At 41.4% G+C, this 19,448-nt stretch overlaps 1 protein-coding gene across 2 annotated transcripts in view; it reads right to left on the bottom strand.

Moving 5' to 3' along the window:
* Nucleotides 1-19,448, bottom strand: part of PDGFD (platelet derived growth factor D) — a 149,895-nt gene that overhangs the window by 42,511 nt on the left and 87,936 nt on the right. For both annotated transcript variants that reach the window (XM_086739590.1, XM_086739591.1), the window contains exon 3: nucleotides 15,588-15,768. In XM_086739590.1, the coding sequence (XP_086595716.1) occupies nucleotides 15,588-15,768 (181 nt within the window). The remainder of the gene's footprint in view (nucleotides 1-15,587; nucleotides 15,769-19,448) is intronic.

The following is a 19,448-nucleotide window of genomic DNA, read 5'->3' as shown; positions in this document are numbered from 1 at the left end:
CTGAGACTACCAGAGGTCAGAAATAGAGGCAGGAAAGAAAAATAAGCTTTCATTTAGATGAGTGTAAATGGACAAAAAGGTACAAGCCATAAACTCTATTTGAGGGCACACATGGACTCAGAAAGGAACTCGTACCAAGAGCCTGGGCTTAGAAAAGAAGCAAGTACTGATCTGCAATCTGACCTGGAAGCACGGCAGGCATGGTGACTTAGGCCTGCACACACAGAGGTATCCCCCAGGGCACAGGGACATGCCCTCCCCACACCAAGGGGATACCAACCACATCACCTCAAATCACTACCTCTCAGGGGACCGCGGGCAGAGGTGGGGCCTCTCCTCCCTGGTGGGTGTGTGTGAGCATCTGCATGTCCTCACCACCTTCCCATGTGTTCAGGACAGGGTCATGCTCAGAATAGAGATCTGTGGGTGCAAGCGCCTTGTCTGGAAACTGAAGATAGATACTCTACAGACAACAGGCCCAGTTAGTTTTAACCTCCTTTGGTGTGCTATCAGTATCAACAAAAATTGCAGGAGGTAGCTCCATACCCCATCTATGAAGACGGTAAAGTGGCAACAAACCTATGCCATCCTGACCTTGCAGTGCTGGTCTGAGCAAGACAGGTTTTTAGGCTATCCACCTCCATCAACAATGCAGGCTTATGGGGAGAAAACACCAGGAGAGCACTCTTGCACCCTCTGGCAGAAAGACTTTGCTCTGTGGTTCAAAAACTCTTGAGTCTCTTCTGAACACCAGACAGCATTTTTAATGTACCAAACCCACAGTCTGTTGAGTTTTTACTGCTGGTTTTAATGCAACCTTCCTGGCCACCTTGTCTGTCTTTGTTCAGGATGACAAACCTCCTGGACAGCCACTGCACCACCAGAAGACTAGCAGCTGCGCAAGCCTCCACATTTCAGCTGCTGGCATTACAAGTGTTTTTTCTGCTTTTAATCTACTCTTAATGCACCTGGAAAATGTACCTGAACCAGCACTGAGCTAGCAATGAGGACCACAAAGTTGCTGCTAAGGTGGGAAAGCAGAGTGTTTACTTTCACGTATTTGTGATGGAGATAAATTACACATAAAAGGAGCAATGTCCTGTTTTCTGCTGCCTTATATTATCTGCCCTGATGACTCTTCCCCCCCCACCCCCTTCAGAGCTTAACAAGACCATTTTTTAATATAAACTAATACATGTGCAGAAAAGGGGTGGAAGGCCTCAATAAGGATATGACCAATATATCCATGCTTCTCACTAACTATGAGCACAAGATAAGCACATAAGACCTTGTGTTCATTGTGCCTGCCTAGAGGACAAGCAGCTCAGAGCCATTACAGACATGTAGTACAATGCACATTTTGAAATAAGGATCTCATTTCCAGTCAGGTGCAAAAGTTTCACCTCATCTGTAAAAATAGCAATTGCTTTCTGTTTGGTTTAGGTACTTGTACCTACACAGTATTCCCAATGTCTGTTTACTTACAGACAATGCAAAGTTTTCAGCAGCCTATTTCCATCACCAGCAGCCTCTTCAGCATGCTACACAAACCATACAGAGCAATTAGACTATGTGTCCTCACAGCATCCAAGTTCTTCCAAGCATTTTTTTTTTTTATTTCAAGTTTATTGGCCAGACCTTGGTGTGAGAGAAATTTTTGTGGCTCAAAGGTGGTTGGTTTACCCTTCCTTACAGCAGTTGAAAAATTATCTTCATCCTTTCTAGGCCACTTTCCCAAGTTTAAGGTTTTCTTTGTTGTTTTTATTTTTTTTTTCCAAATATAAGATTCTCTTTTAAAATTACCCGTAAGTCTGCAAACATTGAACTTCATGTCTCACAGATGCTGTTAACTCTGTCACTCATGGTGCTAAGAAAAGACTGATCTCCATGTAAGAACTTTTGGGCTACGTCTATATTAGTAAAGAAAATGAGGTAAAGATTGATTAGACATCATATGACTCACATCCTAGAACATAGCTATTACCCTGCAAAACCGAGTGGCCACAACAAACTGCATATTGGAAACAGCCTGAGGCCCGTGCTGGCCCCAAACTAGCCATGCTAAAAATGTGAGAGTGCAAACAACCTTGTGCCTATGCTTAGGCTCACACCCAGCCTGTTTAACAGCCTTTGTTGACAATTTAGGATACACAGACTTTACCAGAGGGTCTGATCCTGCAAGAGCTTATATTTATTCTTCATTACATGACTGATGGTTGGACTACAATGGTGCTTAGAATCAAGAACATGCAACAAGACAACACACTGCCTGATTCCTACAGTTTGAGGGAAACTTTCATTACAGAGTATTTCTTACCAAATATCACCTAAGAACTACCTGAGGACACAAATATTGATTAAAAATAAGCATTTGTATAACTGCCAAGATCAGAAGTAGTATTTAAAAAAAGGCTTCTGCAGCTTAAGAAAAGAAGGAGACATTTTGCATACCCCAAAAAAGCTTCTACAATTAAGTATTTTCCCAAACAAAAACCATTAAAATGAAAAACCTTCTGTTGTCAAGGGTCACGGAAAAATTGGATGTTATTTGATTCTGCTGAAAATAATCTGACAACAAGATACACAAATTCCAGAGATCTAAAAATTATTTTTAGCTTCCAGTGCTGTAGATGAGATGCAAAATATGACCCTGTGTAGTTACAGGCTCAGACCTTCTCTAATTAAGCATTTACTAGTCATTAAATTGAGAATTGAGGAAAACAGAACTGCATTTTTCTTGGTATTTAAACAGATAGGAAATGTGATAGCTTTGTTTTTTTTTTTTGCAAGGCATGTATGTTCAAAATCAGTTCAACATGGAGAGAAATGTGTCGGCTGAAAAATAGACACGGGGTTGTAGGCAAAGGTGTAAGGTAACAACCTTGGCACTGGGTCTGAGGAGCTGTTTAGTTCAGTAGCATAGAGCTCAGCACCAGCTTATTCCATGTAACTGCCATTTAGCCAAAAAAAAAATTCTAATAAGATTTACCCTATCAACTCTAAAGCAATAGGAACTCTGCAACTAATAAAAGATGTGTGTGAGAATATGCATGTGTGAGGGAAAAACAGAAACACCCTGTGACATATCTGTCATCTGTATTATTATGAAGACATGCATGGACTTTATCAAGTGCTCAGAACAAAACAGAAGGTTGTAAATTTAATAAAGATGTATGCATAGAAAATACAAATCAGATTCATACAGCGCTGTGACTGTCTTTGGAAATGTGGTACATAGCACGAAGGTCACCAAAGCTAGAAGCAATGAGCTGAGCAAAGAACAGCACCAGCCTGCAAGCTGCACCTTCTCTGATGACCTGTGCCTGCAACTGCAGAGTCAGAATAAGACTAAGAGTTACTAAAAGGAAGTGTAGAGATCCCAAGAGCTCCAGCTATGAGGCAGCCCAAGGAGGAAGCAGGGTGATGAGAGTAGCTACCAGCCTTCTCCCACCCACCAAACCAGTTGCAAGTGGTTTGGTGTGGCCTGAAGCTGATTTTTGCTGTTTCATCTTCCCAGTTTGGAATCTGGGATTGCTGTTCTCCATTGTGTAATCATACAACTTCTTAAACTAGAGAAGACCTCAGGTAAGTCTGGTAGGCACAGAAAAAGCCTGTATTTAAATAATAGAGCACAGTAGACAAATGCCTTTGTTCATCAGTCTCAGTCTGGCCATGCAGCTCACCCCGGAGGCACACCGTCCCAACCTGCAAGCAGGAACAACACAGCATCTGTAGTGTCTTTCAGAAGTTAATCTTGTGGCATTTTTACAAAGGCTCATTGTGCCTGCCTTTGAGGTGGGAAGGCCTGAGGCTGTGAAAAGGTGTCAGGGCAAGCTGTGGTGGAGCCTGGCCCGGAGTCGTAGCTGCGAGGCCATCACTTTCTTAAGGCCATGATGCTGCATCCAAACCTGCAGGCAATGCAACAGCGGGCACAGCCATCTTCACTGAAGACACGGAAAAATCACAAAGATTATCATAACCCAGCAAGGGGAAAGTTCACCCAGGAAAAATAAAACTTACTGTGTTGCTAAATTACATGCTGAGCAGAAGGAGGAACCTAGGAAACTTGGGAGCTTAAAGACAGACCAAGTTGACAGATGAAAACACATTAAAAGACACATTCCCAGTGTTAGGGCGGCCAAGCTTGCCACTGCCATGTAGACCTGCCTAAACAGGGTACTGTGGCAGGGACACCCCACCCACAACACTGCCCTGGTGATCCTTGAACCACCAGATTCAGCTCCCTTCACTAGCACAGAGACATTGTAAAAAGCTGGGAATCTGGGAGACTTTTGAAAAAAACATCAAAAACTCTGAGGGGATTGGATAGCTTGATTTTTTTTGGGAAAGATTAAAAGCTAAATATGGACATCATTGCTTGATGAAGCAATAAGCAAAGAAGTGTGAGAGCACTCTGCAAATATCTGAAAGAGATAGACAGCCACGACAAAGAGAACAGACTTCTTTATCATAAATTAGGAAGGAATATAATTGCAAGCAATGGTATGGCATTAAAAAAGGAAAATTAAAACTGATTATCAAAGAAAAAACATCTTTCCAACAGTGATTTATTAGTCTATGGTTTAATCTCCCATGAGGTTTGCTTCCATGCTTGTTATATTTAAAAATGATACCAGATGAACAACCAATACATTTACAATACAGAAAGTTCTTGTCTTTAGAGAAAAATGGGCTCAAGGACCTCACATCTTTAAACTATCAGATTCCAGGCTTGGCTGCAACACATTGGCTTACACATTACTCAACAACAACAAAAAACAAGTCTGCAGCCCCCCTAAATTTAGACTCAGAAATTTTAAAACAATCAGAATCATTTGATCCAGAGCTGTAAGTATTTTCCAGCAGTTACAGCTGTTGCAACAAACAAATCAAAGATTTATTCTGTAAGTGATTAAATACGCATTATACACAATGCATTGTTTTCCTCAGCTTGCCAAGAATGACAAAATCACATTGAACAGTACTAAGGTTGAAATAGTCCCTGCAATCCAGACTTGGACTAGAACAGTACAAGAGCAGGATTGTGCTGCCAGGTTTCGTAAGATAACATTGACACATAGTCAAATAAATAGTATTGGTGGAATACAAAACATGAAGTTGAGCCTAGGAGCCCACCTCTCCACAATACTGTGAAGACATGCAATTCTTGTTTTGATTTAAAAGATAAGTTGCAACCAACACCTGCTGTGATGGATTTTCACAAGTTCCCCAGTGCAGGTTGGAGGCCTAGCATGTTTCAAATCAGCAGTCACTTCCTTTGGAAGTCTGTCAGAAGAAAAACCTGAGAGCAGACTGACCTCCTACTCTTCCCCAACACAGCTGGCACACATGAAAGTTAACTGCACCTTCAGCTTTTGTGGAAAATCTAGAGCAGAGGATATTGGACGTGAGGAAAAACGCTTTCTCCCAAAGAGTGGTCAGGCACTGGAATGGCCTGCCCAGGGAGGTGGTGGAGTTGCCGTCCCTGGCAGTGTTCAAGAGGTGGCTTGATGAGGAGCTACAAGATATGGTTTAGTAGCTGTGGCAGCAATGGTAGTGGGAAGACAGTTGGACTAGATGATCTTATAGGTCCCATCCAACCATGTGATTCTATGCTTCTATGCTACTCAATAGGAACAGGGCCCAGGAAGAACACGCCATTTCCTCTTCCCTTGTAGCCACGGTGGTAGGAGGCACCAGCCTTGCCACACCAAAGCACCAGGAGTTAATTAACACCTCTTTGCAGCCTTGTAATACAACCTTAGTGCCCGATGAACCTTTTTACAGAATCAAACATGGCATCTCTGTTCTCCCTACAAATCTGCCATCTATAGGTATATTTTTATAAAACATCCTCCAGAGCTACCAAACCAAAATAAAATATAAGTAAGTTTTTCATATATTGTAATAATTTCACATACTAACATTCTACAACTGTAGCTGAAGTGGAATTAAAAGACAGAACATGGATTTACAGAGACATCATTATGTTCTCAAGTCAATAATCTAAAACAGTCCCATTTTTCAACTAAAGAGCTAATGCGATGGACAGGTAAATGAGTGCTGTTAAAAAAGTTTGACAGTGTAAACTCACCTCATGTTCATACACACCAATGTGTGGTTTAGGGTAAAGTTAGGTGAGAATGGTCGGATTTAACCTTCTTTTTCAGTGTAGACACAGAGAGGTCCACACATCTACCAGCACCACTAATGAGGTGTTTGCCGCTTGTCCAGTTTGCTACTGTATTCCTAATCTCTCCTTCTGGTGCCCTCCTAATGGTCAACTCTAAGGAGACAAATTAGCTACAAGGTCTTTCCACGTCTTCTAACAGAAGCTGTAGTGAGACTGCTATTGGTCTGTCCCTATTGCAGTGTTGAAATATCATGTCCAAGCTATTGATATTTCTGTTTGGTTGCACAGACATGGGAAACAAAGTCAGGGAACAGGACATCCTTTGCTTTCTCCCACGTTATGCTCATTATGGCACGCAAAATGTACCCTTTCATTTAATGCATACAATTTTCAGTGCTGGATCCATCATAACTTTCTGCTATCTATACATGTTTGATGTTAATTAAGAATATTGCTTTATGGATACCCTGAAAAAGTTGCCCAACATATGTGGTAAGTAGCATTATTGATTTTAAGACTGGCAAGCTCTAAAAAAAAGCCTGAAATAATAAATCCTTTTAAGAACTAATTGCTTTGCCCAGAGTAGTTTTAATATAAAAATATCTTGAATATCCTCCACCCATTTTTTAACTGCCACTTAACCACAAGACTTCCAGCCTGCTAAAGTCATTGACTTATTTCTCTGACTATCAATGGTTACTTAAGATTTTCCAACAGGTCTGGGGATCGGTTTCATTTTGTACTTGTCCAATAACACAATTTTGCCACTGATCAGAAATTCACGAACTCTGGCTCACTGGAAGTCTACTTGTAGTGTACTCTCTATTCTTATTTATCAGAGATTGATTGACCCTAACTGACATCTGAAGAACAGGGAAACGATTAGCTTTCATACAGAATTTTTTCATGTATCCAGCTATGTTAGGACTAGAAACTGATTATAAACTGGGAAGCAGCACGGGCTTGCAAGCTGAAGGGACAGCAACTTACCACGAATCTTCACATATCACATATCTTCACATATCCCCTCACTTAGCCAAGTACACGGGCAAGATCCTGGCCAGCTGCTATGAGACTTTTAATTAATTTTTTAATTTTTAATTTTTAATTAAAAAAAACAAAGCCACTATTCTGTCAGACTTCCCAATAACTGCAGCACTCCTGCAGTCCTTATCTGCTATTCTTACATGCTATGTAGTTGTTTGATCTCATTAGTAACAGGGTCACATGCTTCTAGGAATTTGCATCTTCCCATTTGCTTCTGCTGTACTTTGCAAGAAATCAAGTCGATGTTGAATAAGGCTTCTGTGCTTCTACAAAGCACAAACTATGAATTTTTTTTGTCTACCATGGGTAACCCATATGTACTGCACTGTTTTTGTCTTTTTATTTCTAACTTACCTTGAAAAAGTAGGAATTTCCTCCCGGGTCACTGACTTGCTTAGAAATTCTTACACCAGGTAGGTACTGCCAGCAGGAAATGCAGTCCTTCAGAATCTAAAGCTGCCCTAAATGAGCAACGCCTCTAAATCTTGTTAGAGTCAACTATTTGGGACAGGATACTGGATTTGAAAATAACACACTTGTGTTTGTATAATCCTTTGAAGATGTAAAGAGCTACATTTTCTTGTCCTTGGCCACTCTCACAAGTTTGGTGATATAACACACTTTTGGATTAAAGATGCAGTGTTTTCAACAGGAACTGGACATCAACAAGATTGCTGTTATGTTAAGACAGACTGATGACAACGTCCTGCAAAGGAGCCACACTTTAACTGAGCTGTCAACAAATCAGGGACGGAGGAGAGCAAATGGCCAGTTTTCCACCATGCTGTTCAAACAACAAAACTGCCAGGCATACAGGCTTGCAGCTGGGAAAACACAGACACTAAGGTCTATTTTCCTTTCTGATTAAAACAATTGTTTTATCAGTTGAAGTCTGACAGCTTCCAGGAGCTTCTGTGTGCTTACTGGGTTCTGCTGATTCTGGTTTTTGGTATCGTCCTTGCCAGAAGGTCTGTATTTCCCTGGCCATGACTCTATTCCTCCCCTATATGCCTGGCTGACTCTTTTCACTGCTGAAATATCCCCAAACCCAGTCCTGCTACTCCTCAAGTTCACAGTCAGAGGTTTTGCCAAAAGAGGCTGATGTAGTAAAATGACCCTGCCTTTGTCCTGCTTTCTAGTTGACCCACATCTGCCCTCCCTCCTCTCCTAGACCCAATATTTCCTATTTCAGGTCCACTGCCTGTTTAAAATCTCCAATTTATTTTCCTCCTTTCCTTCCTAACCATGCCTCCATAACTCCTCTGGTTTATACAGATCCTTCCTTCCCTTCACTCTCTTGTTAAAAGTGTTTCCTTCATTGCTATTCACCCTTCAGTCCAACTGAAACTGCTTCCATGCTACTGTAATGAAGTGAGACGTGGACATCTTCCTGGTAAAGAGGGAATGCTTCTTCTTCCTCATCTTTCATGATGTGCTTGCTAAGTTTGATATTGTCAGTCACATCCACTCTGTCCTTTGTTGTTTGTTTTTTTTCCTTTCAGCTTTTAAGAATCTTTGCTTGTTTGGGGCTTCTTCTGCCTCTCTGACCATTGCATTTTGGTGTTCCTGCTGCCTTCTCTCTCTGTGTTGACTTCCCTCTTCCACTGTGTGTGCTTGCCTTGCCCACAATCATCTTTATTTCTCAACTGGGACTATACTTAACTCTCCTCCCTTGTTTTTGCTACTGCTGCTGTTTCATTGCCATTCCTGGATGTACCAGTCCTTCTCTCTAGCACTTATAGCATCCTCTGACACCAAGCTGGTAGGTGGTTCCTCTTCTCCCTGAAACCTACTTTTGTTCACCACTTTTTCTTATCAGTGTCACCTCTGACTTAAAAATGGCTTTAGAAATTAGGACACAAGACAGCGAGACTCCTAACGAAATTTAAAGTTCAGAGAGTCACATAGTAGAAGAATTGGGATGAATCTTTGTGTCTAAGACAATAAGAGTAAACACGGAAGGGGCATCAGACCTGCCAAGGGAATGACTACGTTAGACTACAGTCTAGGGAAAACTGCGGGAAGATGCAGTCTGGGACAATTGACTCTGAAATGTTGGGCCAGGTCAAGTCATAGCTTTGGCTGCAGTTCCCAGGCTCCTTGCATTCAGCTGGTGGCTCTCGGGCTTGAAAACCTGCAAGGTTTTCCACCAGAGGAGATGGGGGGGGCAAGACTTATGAGTTAGATAGTAGAAGCCTGGGGTTTTGGAAGGTGTGACAGGATGTTGGAGGGAGTGGCTAGATGCAAACGTTGGAATTATTTTTTTAATTAGGAACTTCAGCTCCCCCTGGAGCAGCCAGAGCTGCCTGTGAAACTGCTCGTCCAGACGTGCCTTCTCAACCCAAGTACGCCATTTCCTTGTTACTGAGCTACTTGACTCACAGTTTTGCTTCTTTTGTATCCTTCGCTATCTTTTGTTCTGCTCTGATAGCTGGGATAACTGAAGCATCCCTGCCTACCACATTGCTTGGCTCGTCTACCACGCCACCTTCCTTTCTCCATCAAACTCCGCTGAAGGACAGGTTAGGTCCTGTGAGGTGAATTCAGCAGCTTGCTGGATTCTCAGAAACCTTCATTAAATGGAAAGAGTTCCTCCTCCCCACATAAAATTACTCTGAGATGCTCCATGTCTCAAGATGCACTGAGGCACAATCTCTCTTCTTAATATGCTGCCACTTTATGTTGCTTTTTAAAACATTGTAACACCTTCCAAAGTAAAAACGAAGAAAAATATGCATAGATAATATCTTAAATCCTCTGCTTGTGTAAAGTTGGGGAAGGAATGTTAAAGATTTTGAGCAAGTTTTATCTAATTAGAAAGGACTTAATTACTTCTCTCCTGAAAGATGAGCCTCTGGCTCATAATTTGATGAGGATAGTATGCCTTGAGCAAAACCACAGAAAATAGTTTTCTGCCAGAACTTAAGAAAATAGAAGTTTCATCATATAGATTGTTACGAGTTTTGCACAGGGGCTGTAGTTATAAAAAATCTTTGCTGTCTAGCATAGGCAGGCAATCAAAACTGAAATCAGAGAAAGAGTAGCAGAAGAACAACTGATAAACCTTCCGCATGTAAGTTCTTGCTTCTTCATTGTGAGACCTATTTCATGTTCAACCACTTTATTAACCAAGACATTCTCTCCACCCCATTCCTCTCCTTTTGTACCCCCAGCAATTTACTGGGATTCCTTCTGTGGATTATCTAAAAGCAGGGAAGGTATTCATGCCCCATTATCACACCTGTTGTCACATGAAATATATTATACAGGTTTTCTGGCAGAACATTTTGTCTTGGAGCCAGAAATGAAATGTCTATTCTGTGAAAGAAGTGACAAGCTGAAACTGAAGCACAGCAGCAAAGACTCATGCAGCTCCTGGGTTGGATTCCACTCTGTGGCCAGCGATAAAGAAATAATCAGCCTTTATGGTCTTTATGGTTCTGAATTCACACTGGTGGTTGAATCTTTTTGCAACCATGTTAACTTTTACAAGGAAGTTTATTTATTGAGTTGTTTAAAAAACCTCCAGCCTGGTGCTGCAGTATTGGGGAAACAAATCTGGTAAAATACAGGGAGCTAGTCACTTAAGTGATTGTGAGTACAAGTATCAGGATCAGGTTCAGGTTCTTATTCTGCCCATTTTCCTTTTCTGATTATGCTTTGAATTTCTGGTATTTTCTTATGAGCTTACAAGACAAGTATCAAAGAGTTCAGTCTAGTATTTCAACTAACTTTGACTGGTCAACATTTTTTTTTCCATGGGAAAGCAATTAAATTTTATTAGACTGCTCATGGTGTCTTTCCTCACTTTGTAACGAGTGCTCTTTGGTTTTAATCATAAGAGTGGTGACCTATAGCCTGGGTGTTTGGCAGAAAGCTACTTTTCTGTAAAATTCCACATGATGAATGAAAACCCAAAGTTCCACCCTCTCCCATTCTATTAATTTCTTTATGGCTCCTTCATTCAACAAATATCATTTGAAACAAGCAAAAATTACTCCTGTTCTAACACACTGATACACATTTTGACACAAGTTTATCCTGGAACAAATGTACTTATGTTCTCTTGTTTAGCACTACATGTCCACCACTGTTGGTTTACAATTCCCAAATAAGTAAAGATTGCTCTTAATACCATGTGGTATTTCCTAGTCATGAATTATATAATAAAGAAAAGTAAGGTAAAGGGACATAAACCTGTGTATATACATAAAAAGATGCATATGTAAATACATTTTTTTAACCTTACATCTCTTTGTATGTACGCCTGCTTGTCCATATATATATATATATGTTCCTAGCTTTTCTGTAGTCCTTGTTTCCAATAATGATTTTAGTCAAAGTTCCAAAATATGGATTTAATTTAGGATTGATGACACAATTAGTAAGACAGTAACAATTTACTGTTATAAATGTATAGCAAATATGTCCCTTTTACAATAAACTTAAATTAATGTTTTTAATTAGCAAATGGAATCCAACATTTACTAGTTGTCTCATTAAAATGAAATTAGATGCAGTGTTGTGAATTCTAATTCAAAACATTCACCTTTATTGTTGGAATACATTCCCAAACAAATTCCTAGATTATTACAGTAAATGTCCATGCTAATGTACTTGTAAAACACGAGGTCCAATCTTGTTCACATTCTCTTCCAGAATCAAGACATTGGAAGAATTTCACTTCAAAAGGAAAAGGGGGATTGCATAAAATGACTTCAGTCAAGCAAAGATTATTTCCATATGTAACACTGTAACTTAATTTACATTCCTACATCTCAAAATAATTGATGTGGTATTTTTAGTCATTACTGAACACTTACTTGCTCCACGCAAGATCCTTCAGTTGAGGCAACTGCACTGCAAGCAGTGGTGGAATGAAATTTTTACATTTGTGGCAACGTGGAATATTCATATCACCTACTTAAGGCGTGCAGCCAAGGGACCTTTCTCATGACAGTGCTTACCTTCCCTCCAGTAACTGTGTAGGTAAACTAAGATTACTTATCCTCCTCTGTATCACATATTTCTACAGTGTTTCTTGTGAAATACTACATCCTTAGAGTAAGAAATTACATAACATGTGAGGAAAAAAAAGACTGGAATACCTCAGTGCCTTCTATACTGCAAATTAATGTTTCTAAGGCAACTCAAGCAAAGCGGGAAAAAAAAAAAAGAGAAATAAGCACTTTAAGTGATAATGGCAGGGAGGAATTTCAAACAAATTTGCAGCTAAGTGAGACTCAATGCCTAACAGCTGCCAAGGGTTTGCTCCAGACCATTTTTGCTCTAGGTCTGCAAAGTTTGAAGGAAAAGACAATTTTTAGAGAGGTTCAAGGGAGACAATTCTCTCTGTGGATACCCAGGCTAGGCCAACAAACTGCACAGCTACAACTGGGGGCTTTGAATGTAAAGTGTCCGTAGACACCAGCCATCAGCTGCACATACTTGCCTACTCCTGCACTGCCACAGACAGCACAGAGTAGGAGTGACTTTTTCCAGCTGTGTTAGGACACTTTTGACTCTTATTCAACTTGAGATGAGCAGTGGGGCACACTCCATTCACTAATAAGCTCCTGGAGTCAGGTCCACCCTGGAGCTCACACTCCAGGCAGTCCTACGGCTTCATGGGAAAGAGCAGATCAGGGACAGGCAACAGGCACTGGCATGTTGAGTCTGCCCCTTCCCTCCAAAACCACCCTCACTGCTCTCCCACCAGCCTTCCTAGTCCCTCAGACCCACAGAGGGGAGGGCAGAAGCAGAGTGGCCAAGAGGCAGAGGACGTGGAGACAGGAAGAGGAAGAAGGTGGAGGGAGCCAGCCTTGGCAAGGAAAAGTTGCTAAATGCTGCATTTAAATGGTCTGACTTTCACAGATCTGCTCCCTTGCCCATTGTCCCTTATCTTATATTGGGACAGTTAATTACTCCTGCATTCATATGGCTTTCATATGCATTCATATGGCTTTCAATCTTGTCCTGTTAAAAGATCATCCTTGTATTTTTTTCAGTATAATTTTCCAGACTCACTTTGAATTCTAATCTCACTGACCTGAGCGACCGAGCCCCTTCATCTTACACAGATTGCTTACTTTGCATGCCTTGTTTTACAAGGGCAAATGTGATTTTCATGGATACAAGTCTAATTTATGTCTTCTCTAGAAAAACAAACCCTTTTTGTTTCTCTAAATGGTACTGAAACGTGAAGTTAATGCAAAAACACAAATACATGAAGATAATGTATGTTTCTGCTAAGCTCTGCAGTGCCTCATTTGTGCCTCACATAGATTGCTGAACTAAGTAAAAACTTGATCTGCATCAAATGAAGTGAACTTAACTGACTTCCTTGAAGATCCATAAATGAGAAGGCCAGACAGCCAGGCTGCGAGGCTGTTTGGCTGCATGTGTAACGGGGAGAAATTCAGCCAGCCATTCTGGCACTGTGCTCAGGAGATGCAGCTGATCAATAAACTCAAGTGAACTCTCCAAACCACTTGCTTCAATTTGCTCTGGAAAACTATCAATCAGAGTCTGGTATTCAAATAAACAGCTGCTGTGCAGATCCAAACTCCAAATATAAGAAAAGACAAGGGAGTCAAAGATTTGCACATATCTTGTCCACCATTTTCCAAGAAAGCTCCCAGAAGTAGCCTTGTCTTGGAGAAGGTTACAAAGGAAAGAAAAAAAAAAGCGATGTAAAGGTTTTTCATTTCATCTGATACAAAATACCCTATGTTTTTGCATGCTTCATTAATGCTCCCTGGTTTGCCGCCTTGAAATGCACAATGAGTTCAACCTTCAGGGGTCAGCAGTGCTCAGCATATCTACGAACTGAGCTCCAGGAGACTGTGAGGACTCTGGAAGAAGGGCTGACTCTACTGAATATTAACTCTGCAGTTTTAGGTTGTACGGTTTAGAATCTGAAGACCAGCTAAGTATGTTTTATCCCCTGTCTCGCAAATCTCACTAATCACCTCTACAGTTCTCTTTTCAGAAATAAAACAAGATTTCATTCAGAGGGAGCACTTGAAGAGTATTCTTCTGAATAGATTTGCTAGATTGTAAAATTCTGTTTACTCACAGTTTTGAAATTAGATAAATACAGTAGCCTTTTTGAGCTTTCCAGTGCAGACAGTCCTGTGTTTTGAGTGATAACATTCATTTTTGGAAAGCCCAATACTATCAGACTAGCTGTACATGGTCTGGAACAAAGCTTGCTAAATGCAGCAGAGTTTTTGTGGCTGCACTGGAATACGAGCAGTGTAAAGAGAGGCTGCTTCACCATCTCACTTTTACGCCCAGTGGTCTTTCATAGACTGTTCTGCCTAAACTTTAGTTTTCATAGATTACCTTCAAATTAGAATAAATTAGAGCTAAGGATTAACTCACAATGCAATGTCTTCCTCCACTAGAAGCCTAACAATTTAAATACAAGGGAACACAATCTATATAGCTTTAGAGTTGTCTTGACAATGTGCTTTTTAAGGACTCTTTTTAGCATACATAGCCATACATGCACACAAAGCCGAGAGGCTGAAGAGGAATGATCCAAACAGTGGATCTCTCCTGTTACGACATTAACATTATTGCTATTCCAGGCTTTCTTATTTTTGTTAAATAACAGTGTATTGAATAAAAAGGGAATAAGAAGTGTGATGGATATGAAAACATAATGATGACAGTATAATAAATTAATGCTTACCTTTTCCCAAGTGTTTGCAAAATTTGCCTCTTTTGAGCTACACTGCACCAAAAAGCATTATAATATTAATCAGGACAATACAAAAGAATATATATTTTTATCAAAATCTACTTAGAGCAATGAGGATTCCTGCTCCCTAAAGACAAAACCAAAATAAAAACCAGGAGGTTTTCAACTCATTAAACAACAGATGATACACTCCTTATGCCACTGTGATATACAAAGAGGCATATTTATACGTGGTTAAAAATACATCCTGAGCCTTAGAACAGTCTTGCATGTAGAATTTTATTGCATGTAGAATAAACTGCTCTGCATCTAACTCAGAATCACAGCCGTAACCCCTCAAGGTGTTTTTATTTGACCTCAAATGAACATAAAAAAAGGAGTTCATAGAGCAGCCATTTCTTTGTTATTTCTGCAGCATCTGTCAAGGCAGTGGCAGTGCAGCCTTAGTGCAGAAAGTGTTAGTGCTTCTGAAATATGTTATTAGTGTAAAACTTGGCCTGGACTTGACTTTATTTTATATTTAATGACAGAATGCCAAAAATACTGCAATCTGTATTAATGTAGTTGCTGGAATGAAAATACTTTCAGTCAATTAGTGTTTTGATCCAATGTAGTTAGCTACGCCTTCCAGTCTTCAAGTACTGACACTCTTTTACACTTCAGTTTGTCCCTTACCCATGACACAGCCAGGTGACTTACCACAAGGGAGTAACAAATCTTGAATCCAGGTTTAGCCACAAAGTAGTCATCAGATTTGAAGGTTATCTTTATCTGATTTGTTCTTGATGTTATTCTGGGAGGGACTTCCTTGTGCCCACACCACCGTCCTCGTATAACCGTGCTGGTCTCTGATACATCTTCCACTTCCACAAAGTCGTACCTGGGAACCAGTTTGAAAGGTTAGTTTTTGCTAACTCGGGTTACAGAAGATGGTTGCAAATAGACAGGAGCACGGCTGGAGACACACAGGTAACTGTCCCCCATTCTCCACTGCAAAACATCAGATGAAATATTACCAATGGTGGACATGCTCACGTAGCACAAAATACACTAAGCTTTAAGCTACTGCCTGAGAGCTCAATTGACTGATTTTTGGGCTCCCGGAGCATGACAGACTGTATTTTCTACCCTGTTAAAACAGCAATGAGTGGCACTTGCATGCACTTAGTAAGTATACGCATTACGTTTCATGTGGTGGATAAATAATTTAGAGACCTGATAAAGTATTATTTAAGGCAGGCTGCCCAGCCTGAGCAGCTGCAAGCACTTGTGCACCTTCTGGTGGTCCCCCAGCTCCCTGCAGCAGCAGCCACCTGCTCCTGCCCACTGTGCTGGCCGGAGCGCTGGAGCCGGGCTGCCACCCTGCCAGGAGCAAAGGGAGATGCTGGAGGAACACAAGGCAGTGCCTGCTGCTGAAAGGCGCTTTTTAGGATGCTCTTTGTATGCGGCATGGTGCTCCTGCTAGATGGCTTGGAAAGACTCATTTCAAGCTTTCAAGCAGAAGAGGGCAGGCTGGCACACAGCATGCCATAGTGGGACTCCTCCACTGTTTGCACGGGGAACTGCTATCACCAGGAGAAAAGCAACAGCAGGTCTTGCCCCGTACAAGGTCACACCTTGGCCAGGCAACCCTGCCACAGTCATGGTGCCCGGAGCCCAAAGAGGGCTCTGCCAGGAGCAGCAAATGCTAAGCACCAGGGATAAGAGGACACAGTGACAGCACTCACTGCCACAGCCGGAGTATTTGCTCGCTTGGGTCATTTACTGAGTTCATTTATTGAGCTGGAGAATAAGGAAGGCAGAGAATAAAGCCCTGATCTCACTATATGAGAAAAACAGTCTCTTGGTATCTGTGGAGCCAGACCTAGGCCCCAGACATTGCAGCTGGCGAGTGAGAGGTGATGAGAAGAGGGGCAGGTTGAGTGCAGGCCATGAGAGACAGGGAGAGCTGCCATCCTCAAGGTACAGCTAAGCCTTAAAACTCTGGAGGTCTTTACCAGGAAAGGTTTGTATTACCGAAGCATGTGCTCCCTCCAAAGAGGGAGTTTAAGACCGTTAAATGATTCTTACTAGCAATGTGCTGCTCCCCAGTCCCACGTCTGGCGGCCAAGCTCCCTCCTCCCTGCCCAGTTGTGGGAGCTGAATAGCTCTGCAAATAACAGACCTGCTTTTCTTTTTCTGCTGAAAGCCCATGTGAAAAAAACCAGCAGCACTATGCGGCTTGAGAATATCAGCACTGCTGCTTTTATATTCACCAACCCCAAATTGCACAGAAGAGAAAAGAACAGATCTGCCATAACCAAATCACTCAAATCTGCCCAAACTCTGCTGAAACATACATGACAAAATTTAGTTCTAAACAGAGATAAACTTGTCTCAGGCTCTCTGCACCCTCCCCAGCTCCCACTCGCTCATGGTGATGGAAGTGGTACCCGAGCAGAGCTCCACGCTGCCCGTGCCAGCATCCACCACTGCACCGTGGGCGACACGACAGCCAGCGAACGCTTTTTGTAACATGAGGGGCTGCAGCATTTTCAGCATGAGATAACCTTGTAGGCTTGAGTGAAAACTGTCCTGATTGGCCTCCCAACTTTTCGCGGCCAGGAGCCAGACTAACTGCTAGCAAAAAAGGGGGAAATCCATTGGCTTTCAGGGATTATTTCTGCTTTCAACAGCAGAGGCTTTGCTGCAACAATCATGGAAGTCGGAGCAATCTCAGTTGTTTCTGTGCATCCAAGGAGCCTCAGAGGCTGGGTAATTTAATTGCTTTTCAGAATTGTCTCTCATCAAGTGCCTATGGAAATGCTAATAGCACTTCTAGAAAACTCGGTAAAACTTCGAATATTTCTGCTCTTTCTGAAATAGCATACCTTTTCATTCCTCAGTCTGAATGAATTTCAGTCAGTTCAGTCTTAATAGCATGCAAATTACAATAATTAGCATTAATGAAAAATTGAAAGAAAACACTAGGAAGTTTCTGTGAAAAAAAAAGCATAAGGTCAAAAGCAAGTACAAAAGGAAGGTAAGGTGCAGAGGACTTGAATTACTTGTCCAATATGCACAGCATTCAAGCACATGCTCAGCTCTCAGCATTTATTTCCATTAAAACATGCCTGGATGTCTCTCTAAAGCAGCACTGCAGGGATTGTCAGGGGCTGAAGTTGCAGAAAGGACCTAGTTTTGAAAAACATATTGAGCATTAGCACAAAAATCTAACTATGCACACAGTACTTAGCAGGCTTAAAGCCATCACGAGCTGTCTTCCTGAGAAATTCCTCACTCTGGAAGTAATACTACGCAAATAAAGGTCTTCCAGGAACACCAGGGAAAGCTTTATTGCAAAAAAAAATGTGATATTTCTCCAGCTTCTACAGACATTAGGGATGATGGAAGGTCTTTGCTTCTCTCTGCATCCTAAATTAGCTGCTTTGGAAAAAGCAGGCAGACTGTCTTCCAAGACGGTCCCCAAACCCATAATGCCAGTAACAGCTTGACTTCCCCTCACTGTGCCACTACCTTTAATGGTTCTTGACAGAGAATATTTCTTTTTTTTTTTTTTTTCCACAGTAAATTACCCCTCCGTTTCAGAGTTGCAACGCTTTAAGGTCAGCCACAGTTTATTCACAATGTAAATATTAACAGGCTGCTTCTGTATGCATTAGGCTCTCAATCTGGGAAAGCGTTTGCGGTGCTAGGAGGTAACTGTCGTTACTGACTCTGCTGCTGGTCTTGGACCAACAGTACCAGAGCAGAGCAGTAGCTGCCAAGACCATCAAGGCGCAGGGAAGGAGAGACAGTTTCAGGCTGCATTCTTTTCATTACTAAACAGAAAGCAAACCTGCAGAAATGGTTCTCTGTTGGTAACATAGAAAATTAACAAAGCAAAACCAGGAAAAAAAAAATCCACCCTGTAAAACCCTGCAGAGCTGCCAAACCCTATAAATGCAAGTTAATTGACAAAGAAGATAAGATAAGCGGAGGCTGGGTGTACAGAGATCCTAACAACCCAGTTCTCTGCACAGATAAGGCGTAAGTTACAACATGATCAGGCTGAGAGCTGGAAGCTGGGACTTGAGCATTTTATGTAAGTAGCCTCACAGCGATCTGCCTTTCAGAGCACACAGAAATCCTGAGCCTGCTCTCTCCTGCAGAACAGATAGCTGAATAGATGAAATATAAACAAACAAACAAAAAAAAAATCCATGGATTTACACTGATCTAGCTAATGTTGGCAAGATTCACCTCTGTGCTCTGCTCATGCAAAGCAGTTTATCCACCTAGGTTAATCAGCCAGATCAAGTAAGCTTATGGTCACTTTTGCTTAAAAGGGGAAACTGAAGCAAGAGGGATATAGTAAAGTATACTTTATCGGATATATCTGTATGCAGTGTACATTGATGTCTGTGGACCTATGTTTAAAGATTTTAAAAGAAAATGTACCAGTAAAGAGTAACAATGAAGACAACATAATTTTAAGAACACAGTTATATTTTTCAATGCAGTTTCATCTGTTCACCCCAATATAAACACATACCTACTTACTCCTCCCAGAGCCTTCCA

Source organism: Chlamydotis macqueenii, chromosome 1 (genome assembly GCF_036417535.1).
Source record: "Chlamydotis macqueenii isolate bChlMac1 chromosome 1, bChlMac1.mat, whole genome shotgun sequence".
NCBI lineage: Eukaryota > Metazoa > Chordata > Aves > Otidiformes > Otididae > Chlamydotis > Chlamydotis macqueenii.
Note: the sequence above shows the minus strand (reverse complement) of the source record. Positions and strands in the feature narration are given on the sequence as shown.